The 11,819-nt window shown below is 41.4% G+C and overlaps 1 protein-coding gene across 1 annotated transcript in view; it reads left to right on the top strand.

Annotated features, from left to right (window-relative positions):
* The first annotated feature begins 3,310 nt into the window (after positions 1-3,310).
* Positions 3,311-11,819, top strand: part of KCNJ6 (potassium inwardly rectifying channel subfamily J member 6) — a 41,318-nt gene continuing 32,809 nt past the window's right edge. Inside the window, exon 1 of the mRNA XM_009640991.1 lies at positions 3,311-4,238. Coding sequence (XP_009639286.1) covers positions 3,311-4,238 — 928 coding nt within the window. The remainder of the gene's footprint in view (positions 4,239-11,819) is intronic.

Raw genomic sequence — 11,819 nt, 5'->3', positions numbered from 1 at the left:
AAGAGTAAAAGGGCATCCTGCATAAAGAGAAAAGCACTAAAAACTTGACCTTAATTTTTCCTCTCAGACACTGCCTGAGAGTTGAGAAATGACAGCACTGGAAAGAGCCTGAAGAATGTACAAAAGGGCCAGATGCCCCCAGGGAGATTAAAATGTCCTCAAGATTGTTAGCAAGATGCTATAGTGAGAGAGACAGGTTAAATGCAGTCACCGGGCTTGGTTGTCCAAATCTTCCCTCTTACATATCCAGATGGGAGTCAGCTCTGGTGTGACCTCTCAAGGTTAAGAAAAATTCTCCCCTGTTGGAAGGGGCAGGTGTCTGAAGCCCACTTACAGTGACAGCCCACCACCGTGTGCTGGAGAGCCCAGTAGCTTCTTGCTCCTGCTACAAAACCTATGGCCGCTTGAAAAAAATGTGGCCCTTACCTCTCTTTGCCAGTCAGCTCATGTACTATAAAAGACAGGAAAGCCTTGTTGTGATGCACAGGGGCTTAATCAACACAAAACATTTTGAAAGCATCGCTAAAATTTGTTGTATGAATAAAAGGTGCTTCATTGCTAGCAAGTACTTCTGTAGGAAGTAAACACTGTATGCAAAGCAGGCTAGATAGGTGCAGCATGTGATCAGTAGGCATCCCTGGATGGGGACGTCCCTTCAGATTTCTCCTGATGCCACTAATAAAATCAGCACCTGGGCCCCCTCACAGCCCTGTTATGGTTTTTAGTATGCTTTTCCATTTCTGGTAAGAGTTGCTCAGGCAGGGAGGTCTAGGACACAGCTGCCTTTAACAGCAGGGTCAGAAGTAAGCTATATTCTCAAAGGCAACAGGGGATACCTGCACCCTGTCTCTGTGTTCATGCCAGGCTCTAGCTGGGAGGGGAAAGCAAAATATTCATAATGCCTTAAAGACAACAAACTACATGAAAATGAACATTACTAGTCTAACATACATTGCATTAAAGCCTCAAAAGCCAGAGCCTTCATAGGCTGTTCATAAGTATTTGAGGGGTCTGTTACTGCAGTGATGTGATAGCTCCTGTGGACTGAAGTTTCCTTAGGCACAATAGAGCATTAAGCATAAAGTGTGAAGCCTTAACTTCAATTTTTCTGGCTTTGGCTTAAGCCTGCCTCACAAAGTTCCTGTAATGCCTTTTCATTGTGTTTATTTCGTCATATATTACATAGCATTAATGATAATACAAGTAGGCACTCTGTCACCAACTGGGGTCAGTTCATTCAGAATTGACTGCCTTGTGACACGACTTCCAGTGCTGTCGCTACCATCAGCCTGAATAATGCTCTCTTTAGACACAGCAGCAAACTGAAAAAGTGACACAGGAAGGAACACACAGTCTTTAAACACAGAACTGCTGTCAGGTTTCCATGCTACTGTTGGCCTTCTTTTAACACCGAAAAGGCTATGGGGCCGAACAGAGGCTTGGCTGGCAGTGGAGCTGGCCAGAAGGAGAGACGAACAGTCTTCAACCCATTTTTTTTTTCCTGGGTATTCCAGTCACTCCTCAAACTTTACAAGGTTCTGTGACCTTTCTCCACTGGGATGAGTCTGCACATCATGAGAAAGCTACAGGTGCTATGAGACTCCACAGATGATCTGCTATGTAGCACATGTTTCTAAGAGAGTTAAACTAAAATGCTCTTTGAGCTATACTGACCCACCAAGAGCAGCCCCTTGTGCAACCCTCTCTCTGGACAAGAGCCCAGGCTTCCCTGGTAGCTTCTCCACATGAAAGGGTTTGGGTCTACTGCCCAGGGCAGTGCCAGGCTGAGTCACTCAGGGCCATGGGGTGCCAGAGAAAGGACTGCTGTGTCAAGCAGGAGCTTTGATGGGTTATGTCCCCATTTCCCAGCCAGACAAGAGGTACTCAGAGACAACCAGAGCCCAGGGAAATGAAATGCTTCCCAACCCAAACTGCTTGCTCCCAGCTCCCTGCTTGAAGGTCACCACTCACAGCAGGACTGGGCAGCCCAGACCTGAGCCTGCACAGCAGTTACTGCAGCACATTCATGTAAACTGTGGCTAGCACAGGGTGCACTGACAACACACAGGTCAATGCCCTGACTGATCAGGAAGAGCATCTCCGTAAACCGATGGTACAACATCACATCAGTGCTACTATATTCAGAGCCAAGTGTCTAGGCTGAGCCAGCAGAAGCCTTTTCCCTTTGCAGCCTGGCAGCAGAATGATAGCAGTTAGCCAGAAGGGAGAAAATTAGGAGTTCAAGAGCTGAAATTCCTGCAGGAACAAGCCCCAGAGTACAGAATTGTTTCCAGAAAAAAGACAACAGTTACCCCAGACTGTACCAGGTCCTCAGCTTCATGCAAAACCCATTTGATTAAACCACTCTCCTGCTCAGTAAAGTCATCTTTTTTGCACATAAACATAATGAAGCTATTTCTCTCAAAAGGCTGGGAAGCAAAAAAAAAAAAACAAACAAACAAACAAAAAAACCACACCAAACCTGCAGTTACTGTCATTTCTGGGTTTTAAATTTTTGTAAGACACTTACGGGGGAATGCTGTGTAGGCTCATACAGCTAGAGGTAAAGGCACATTTGAATTAAAGGCCACAGGCATACTGAATTAGAACAAAATCATATTCTGAAGTATTGTATGTTTTATGTTTCTGAGAGAAGGACACACAATTACCTGTCTCAGTATCAGCGAGACATTGATTTTCTATGGAAATGTGCTTGAATTGCTCTTGGTACACATTACACTAAAGCCTGCCTTTCCTTCAACAAGAATAGGATTGGTTCTTTCTAAAAAATTTGAGGTTTTTTAAACTCCTTATGCTTATTTAATACTTTCCCCATAGCAATACAATTGATAGAAAAAATAGCTCAACAATTGCTCATTTTCTCTGCTCATCTTGTTGACTGCAACCCCCAAGCGAATCCATTTCCTCATTTATATCTGCTGTCTCCCAGAAGATCTTTCTTGGTGCAGAAGAAACCTCATTTATTAAACTGCAAAGAGGGGCAGTGTGAAGAAAGATCTGCTTGAACACATCTTGCTGAATTTAAATATGGACGTAGATAGGATGACCTTGTAGACAGGAAACGAGAAAGAGTTTTCTTTCAAAGTATTTCAATTTAGTAATAAATTGAGGATGCTTGGCATCATTTGACTTTTGTGTTGTGCGTCTAATAGGTGAGCAAAGAGCAAGGATGATACTTTTATTGATTAATAGAAATTTCATGCCAGTAATATAGGAAGAAGTTGTGTGTTGACTTAGAGAAATAATAAGAAAAATAATGCCTGCCTTTTTCTTGTTTGTTTGTTTTTTAATGGCAGCTAACGTACTGGAAGAAGACTCAATGGAGCAGGACATAGAGAGCCCTGTCACTATTCATCAGCCAAAGTTGCCCAAACAAGCTAGAGAGGATCTGCCAAAAAATTTAAACAAGGAATGTGCCAAGAGAAAAATCCAGAGGTATGTTAGGAAAGATGGGAAATGCAACGTCCACCACGGGAATGTCAGAGAGACTTACCGTTACTTGACTGACATCTTCACTACCTTAGTCGATCTCAAGTGGAGGTTCAACCTGTTGATTTTTGTCATGGTTTACACTGTGACCTGGCTCTTCTTTGGAATGATCTGGTGGCTAATTGCCTACATGCGAGGAGATATGGATCATATAGGGGACAGCACGTGGACCCCATGCGTCAGCAACCTCAATGGGTTTGTCTCAGCCTTTTTATTCTCAATCGAGACAGAAACGACCATTGGGTATGGTTACCGGGTCATCACGGACAAGTGTCCCGAGGGAATTATTCTGCTTTTAGTGCAGTCTGTTTTAGGTTCTATCGTCAACGCTTTCATGGTTGGCTGCATGTTTGTGAAAATATCCCAACCCAAGAAGAGGGCAGAAACCTTGGTTTTTTCTACAAACGCAGTTATTTCCATGCGGGATGGAAAGCTGTGTCTGATGTTCCGAGTAGGAGACCTTAGGAATTCACACATTGTAGAGGCATCAATACGAGCCAAGTTGATCAAATCCAAACAGACAAAGGAGGGGGAATTTATACCACTCAACCAGACAGATATCAACGTAGGTTATTACACAGGGGATGATCGTCTCTTTTTGGTTTCACCACTGATCATCAGCCATGAAATTAACCAGCAGAGTCCTTTCTGGGAGATTTCCAAAGCCCAATTGCCCAAAGAGGAGCTAGAAATTGTTGTAATCCTAGAAGGAATGGTGGAGGCAACAGGTAACATTTCTTATACTTTGTATAAGGTAAATGCTTTAATTTTAGAAAGGAAAATCAGTGGTTTTGCTTCACGTTAAAGGAATCACTTCAATAGTCGTTACATTGAAAAAGACATCAGTTATCTGGTTAGTTTCAAAATTAAAAGCATGCTCAGTTTAATTGTCTGTTCCATCTTGCCTAACGGAATTAGTGTTGCTTCTGCTCTGTTTGGAAAATGGGATCGCATTTCTCATTTTCTAAATTTTTCACAGCATGTCACCCAGTTATTTGTCATTCTATTGCAGGAGCAACTCAACCACTAGGACCTTGTGGGATAAAATGGTTCACAAAAACATTCAATACAAAACTCTGTTTATGATTAACACGGAAGCACCATAGTTCCTGCTGCTTCCAGTCACACATGGGTAACTGCAGAATAACTGCCTCAAATGTGAAATTCCTAGCTTGTTTGGATCCAGTAGGAAGTGATAATGTGTTCAGTTTTCTCTTTTTGCTTGCTTGTTTGCTTGTTTTTGTCTTAACTTCTAATGTGGGGCTTGTTCCACTTTAGTTCACAAAAGACCGGTCTGATTTTATATTTCATGGAAGCCCCCTACACACTGCAGAAGTGTACAGAATACTTAAAGGTGGTATATATAAATAAGGCATGTTATGTCACCAGAGTCTTGCTGAGAGGCTGTTTGGTCATCACCTACAATTATACAGCAGAACATCAGATATCACTTGTGTCGTAGTTTAACCCAAGCACCACACAGCTGCTCGCTCACACGCACACACCCCAGTGGGACGGGGGGAGAGAATCGGAAGAAAACTCGTGGGTTGACATAAGAAAAGTTTAATGATTGAAATAAAATAAAATAGTAGCAATAAATTGTAATGAAAAGGAAAACTGCAAAAAGAGAGAGAAACAAAACCCAGGGGAAAAAATTGATGCAACTGCTCACCACCTGCTGCCCGACACCCTGCCAGTCCCTGAGCAGCGATCACTGCCCCCTGACCGACTCTCCCCAGTTCATATACTGAGCATGACATCATATGGTATGGAATAGCCCTTTGGCCAGTTGGGGTCAGCTGTCCCAGCTGTGCCCCCTCCCAGCTTCTTGTGCACCTGGCAGAGCAGGAGAAGCTGAAAAGTCCTTGACCTAGTGTAAACCGTGCTCAGCAACACCTAAACCATCAGTGTGTTATCACATTATTCTCATGGTAAATCCAAACCACAGCACTATGCCAGCTACTAGGAGGAAAATTAACTCTATCCCAGCCGAAACCAGAACAACTTGACGTGGAGAAAATAGTGCTTGAATTCACAGCAAATGGACTAGTAATGTTTCTTCTTTGAATTAAAACCAGAATAGTAGGGGGATGCTTTCTCTAAAATTGCTGTATTTCCCTCCGTCAGAATGCTGGTATGTGTGTTTTAGGAGCTGGAAGGATTTTTTTTCTTGTTAATGACAGCACCAATCTCTGAAGTGAGTAAATATAATAAGTACAAGGGAATGGTGATTATAAAATGAAGAAAAGATGTGCTTGGGGATGAGAAAATACTGAGTATAGAAATAGAAAAAACAGCTTTGCCATTTTTCCCCACTACTGTAGCATAAGCTAGGAAAGTTTGAGGATGTGGATTACACATCTCTGACAGAGGTCCAACCTTTCTAACCCTGACTCATGTTTTGCAACTGGAGCCAGGAAATAAAGAGCAGTCTCTTACTAGAACATGTGTGTGTGTTTCACACATCTATTATGTGGTGTCAGAAGAAAACTGCATTTGTCACCATATAATAAACGTGTGAGACAAAAATGGAGCAAAAAAAAAAAATTTGAAAGGAACTTGGCAGAGAATTTGAAGTGGTAAATGCAAGTCTTCCAAATTTTCCAGGAAGTAGGTGGTACTGACGAGAAATGAAGATGATATGTTTAGTGTTTCTGATACATACAGTAGGCACAGAGGTTTCAAACATCTGCATCACCTTCGGGTGACACGATGAGGAAATTGCTGTTTGTTAGCTGAAATCGTTTTGAAATTTCTGAATTGCAGCTAAATGAACCTGACATCCCAAAGAGCGGTGGATATTTTCAGGTTTACTGAATACCATGTTTTCCAGAAAAATGATTGGCAAGTAATAGAAGTATAAAAAAAACTCACTGAAAATACCTATAAGATCAAAAGATGGCATGCTTCTGCAGTGCATCAAATGTAGCTTTGTCGTCTTAAGCCTTGTCATTCTTCATTTTTTAACCCCCCCTCCCTCACCTCATCTTTACCCCTGCACACTCACACGGCTCGCTGGGCTCCCTGGGCTCTCCTTCGCTGCCCAAGTACTGGCCACAGATTCCACTCAGCCATCATCAGCCTTTGCCGGAGAGGGCTACCTCTCAGACTGCTCAGTCTGGCAAATTCTAAGTTAACATGCTAGAAGAGTCCATATTAACAAAGAAACTGGATGCAGTGATTTGAAAACCTACTGAAGCCATCCAGGATTAAGGTGTTCCCCTGGCACTGGATAGGTAGCTACATTTACCATTTTAAATTGCTCCATTTTGGTCTGTTGGAGATGCATGAGATATGAGGGGAGGGCATTGAATAATGCCACTTAACTATGGCGTCAGAAAGATTAATGTTGTAATTACCAACACAATTTCTAAAACATGTTTGTGCGGAAGTAGCCACTTGTTCTGTGTTTTGCCCACATGTATTGGGTTATTTTTGTTGAAGGTGCAGTCAGGCCAACTTTCTACCGACACTAGACATTTTCCCTTTTTTAATTTACAAATATTTTCCAGGTACATCCTGGCAAACACTAAAAGCAAATTTAGGCCATCATATATTCACTTTTCCTTCTTACTCCTAATATAGAGTGAGAGCAGCAAAAGAAGTTGCTTATAACTTGATCTCCAGCCCCAGAGAGCAAACAACACACTATCCCTCATACCTGCCAACATTGGTCAAAGTTATGGGATATAAAAACACTAAAGCTGAAGCTAAGAAACTGTGACCTCAGCTATAGCAATATCATCATTCAGTATCATTGCTAATGGGTCAAAACCAGATTGAGATCATTAGCTTATGTTATTCATCAGAAAAGCCACTCCCAAGTTTGACCAGTGAAAATAATCCTTTCTCTATTTTCAGAGCTTCCCCACTCTGACAACTTTACCCCTTTAATGAGAAGTAACACAGTGGAAAATGCTAAGTATAAACATTTGTTATTATTTTTATTAATTATTTTTATTATTCTGTTTAAAGTTTTACTGTACTGAGCAGGTGATACCATGTTGTACATATATAATACATTCCACCTTAAGGGCTCCAAAAGCATGTCTACCTCTAGTATGAAACACAACTGTTTATGTAGTGTCATGTGAACTCTGCATTGCATGTTAGGACAGAAAATGAAGAATAATCCATCTTATTAAATGAAACTGAAATAATTAACAAAACTAAAATTCAGCAGAAAGATCAAATCAAGGATCCCCTAATTCCCCTTGGAAGCATCACCGTACCTTTCTGAGATGCAAAAAGAAGTAGGTATGTCTTTACCAAGGCAGATACCAAGACGGCAGCTTAGGAAGTATCACTACACCTTGACTATTCACATTCAGTCTACCATGAAGATTACTTTGAGGGCAGAATCTTCAACAAGATACTTTCAACAAGATGTGAATTCGGTCTGACTACTTCATACAGCATCAGCAAAAACTCAAAATATGACCGTTTTTTAAAATGTTTGTTATGGATCCTTCCAATATGCAGTTTTCCGTATTTATTTGTGACATTCAAAAACATCCCTTTGGGTTCAGAGGATAACACTCTTGCAAAGATTTACTCCTGTTTTTTTCCTGATACTGATGCACATCTCTCAAATGTCCAAAAAAACCAATCCTGGTGTGAAGTACATTAGGCTGCCATGAAACAACCGATGAGCCCTCAGGATCAGAGGGCAAAAGTCCAACCAAGCACCACCATTTCTGAAGGATGCATCTGTTATTTCCACCTTTTGCAGCCCCAATTCCAATTCCCACTACGCGAACAGCAGGTAGGAGTGCCAGTGCGATGCAAGGATCAATACTAACTCTGCAAAAACTAAACAGCATCCACCATTAATAAGGAAGACATTTCTGAGGCACTTACGCTTCTTTTAGTGTCAGACTACAGCTGTGGCATTGACAGAATAGCCCCATACCAGCAAAGGCTCTGGTCCCGCACTTAAGCAGCCCTAAAAAGCAGGATTCTGGCATCCCGCCGCTCCTTATGGGAGAGCTGTAACATTAAATGCAAATGAACTAACTGGAGAGAATATGACTAACACACTGATCTCAGTTCAGCAGTATTTGATATTTGCCATTCAGAACAGTTGTTTTATATTCAAGTGTCACCACTGCTTTCACATTATTTTCTGGAGACCACTTAAGAGATTTGTTAGAGGCCAGTTAAGATATTTGTTAGAGTATGCACACTTACAGCAATGGATTTGAGTAAACTAGGTTTTTTTCCTTGGACCAACAAAAAAACTTAGGCTCAAAGATCCTGAACCCTGTTTCCCCTAAACAGCAAGCACAGAAACTTGGATTTGAAAAACTTATTTATTTTATATTTTTTAAAAATATACAATTAAGAATTTTTTATGATAATTTAATAGCCACTTCCTAACAATAGGCTTGACACTTTTAAGCCTTTTTCACCTAGGGAAATCTATTTTTCAGGGAGGTCTTATCATCATAGGCAAACTATTCATTTTAAGAAATTAAACAAGACTTCCAAATGTATAATTCTGACACAGGAAATAAACCAAGACCAAGGAAAAGGAAGTCTTTTAAATTTGGGAAGGTGAAGTGGGAAAGTGAGATGTGTTACAATAGCTAGAGAAACAGAGAGAGAGAGAGAAAGAAACTGAGAAACTCAGAGAGAGGGAGTCACCTAAAAAGAGAGAAAGAGGAGGATCCTGTACAGCCCATAGCCCTGTTAGCAATGCGGTTCCTGATTCATAAGCAGCCTGGTTCAAACCCCTCCTCTAAACCTGCTTTCGTTTACCAAAACCAGCATTTTCTAACACAGGAAAGGAATATGAAGTATTTCAACCTACTTAAGCCAGCAAGACCCTCAAACCTAGTGAAGTCGTCTCTGGCCAGTAGGGCGCACTAGATGACACTCTGGCAATTCCCTCTGCCTAAAAATAAAACCATGCAAATTGAAACCGTGCTGAGGAAAGCAAATGACCTACACATTTATAACTGTCAAAAAATAAGCAACAAAGCTAGACAGGCAACTTCAGGTTCATATAGATAATTTCACAAATACACTTGTAATAGGGTGCATTTATAATTCTGACACATGGGCAGCTTGAGAGCAGTATTTGCAGAATGGTTTATAGAGACGTAAACACACACACTTGCCAGCTGTGGAAAATGTGCGTGGAAAGCAATAAAAAGTTCACGTAGATGGTTATTTATATAGTAAATGATGCTATCAACTAGACAAACATTGTATAAAGCTGTTCCCACTCTTCACTACAGCCCCTTTGACAGACTGATTTATTGTCTTTTTTATTTCTCCCTGATGAATTGCCATATTTACCCCTTATCCTTGCCCAAGCCTAACAAATATCTCCCTTTGATATGTATGTTAGCAGTCCCAACCTTTCAAAACATCTCAGCAGATTTCGCTCTCTCTCTCCAAATAAGCCTTGCTCGGGTTACAGTTTTTCACTAAAATTTTTTACTGCTCTTCAAAGAAGAGATGTTTATGCTCTCAAATTGCTTCTTAAGTGGATGTAGATGAATGGAAGAAAGGAACCAGGATTTCTCATGTTCAAGTGTTTCTGCAAGGCAACCGGTGAAAGTAGATTTTGTTGTTGTGCTCTGGGATGTGACCGATGTACATTGACTGAAATGCAGTTAAACAGGGTTAAGAATAAATGGCTTCTGCTCTAAGCTGCATCATCATTGTTTCAGGAACGGTCAGAAATCAAAGTAAATAGTTTTTCTTTCTTTCTGTTTGAAGAGTTTTAACATCTCTTGATGCTAGGTGCTAGCTATACTTTTCTTAAACATCTAGGTTCACCTTCTCAAATATCCCCATTTCCTTAGTGCTTAAGAGCAATCCCGTTCACTTATGTTCCTTGCTCACATTTCCATTTTGCTAACTGTAATAAAACATTTCATTGTTACTAATTCTAACACAGAAAATTAGGGATGTTAGCATGAGTGAGCTGGCATTCTGACTCCTGGCAAAGAAAGGCCCTCCGATTTCATTGTGATGTTTCCTTCAGCAAGCTTCTCTACAGGTGGAAAAGATGAGTCTGTTTGGTGAAAGAGACTATAAGGCTGAAATGAGGTCATTACAATTTCACACTAGTCAAAACAATATGCAAAATGGCAAGAAATTGGGGAGTAAAGTTCATGAGAAAAGAGATATGCTGCTTATGAGTATTTCAACCAAAATTTTGTTGGGAGGGTGTATCTCACTTTCAGGGAAGGCAGGGAAGAAGGATTATACATTTTGTTTAACAGATTCATTCTCTGAATAGTGAGGTACTATACCGACATTTTACCAAGTGTTTGTGTCCAGTTCTGGGCTCCCCAGTTCAAGACAGACGAGGAACTCCTAGAGAGAGTCCAGAGCAGGTCAACAAAGATGATGAGGGGACGAGAGTATCTCCCCTATGAGGAAAGGCTGAGGGAGTTGGACTTGTTTAGCCTGAAGAAGAGAAGACTGAGAGGGGATCTTATCCATACTTACCAATATCTCAAGGTTGGAAGTCATGAGGACGGACCCAGACTCTTCTCATTGGTGCCCAGCGACAGGACAAGGGGCAATGGGCACAAACTGAAGCATAAGAGGTTTCGGTTGAGTATGAGGAAGAACTTCTTTACTTTGAGGGTGACGGAGCCCTGGAACAGGCTGCCCAGGGGGGTTGTGGAGTCTCCTTCTCTGGAGATATTCAAAGCCCTCCTGGACAATGTCCTGTGCAACCTGCTCTGGGTGAACCTGCTTTAGCAGGGCGGTTGGACTAGATGATCTCCCGAGGTCCCTTCCAACCCTTGCCATTCTGTGATTCTGTGAATAACCTATTGTCCATTTTTCATACCTTTCCCACCAATTAGTTGCTCAGCTCTTCACAGCTACAGCTGTTCGTTCCCTCAACCGTAAATGTTCAGATATAATATTCAGATTCAGGCAGTAACTCACATGTTAAAAAATAAGATTCCTAAAAAACAGGTTTGAGACCCCTCTGTATTAAAAAAACCCACTTCCTTATTAAAGAATTCTGATCTGAACACAAATCAAACTTGCAGAAGAGGAGCTTCATTTTGCACATGTTGTCCTTGCAAACTGTGGTAGGTCACTCTGGGCAGAGAGAAAGGGTGGTGTCCAGTTCTTTGCATGCTCCTGTAGACCTTCATCAGCATCACTCCTTTCCTAGTGCAGTGGCAAGCAGAGAGAGATGGTCTTTGCTCACCACTCCTTCTCCCCTGCAAGCCTACACACATTATCCCTTGAGATGCTCATGATCTCCATGGCCAGAGGAACAACAGGATCACAAAGCTTGTGCTTTAACACTGGCCCTGCTGCTCTTTCCC

This window comes from Egretta garzetta, unplaced genomic scaffold (assembly GCF_000687185.1).
Source record: "Egretta garzetta isolate BGI_Z169 unplaced genomic scaffold, ASM68718v1 scaffold45, whole genome shotgun sequence".
Lineage (NCBI taxonomy): Eukaryota > Metazoa > Chordata > Aves > Pelecaniformes > Ardeidae > Egretta > Egretta garzetta.
This window is presented reverse-complemented; position numbering and strand designations above follow the sequence as displayed.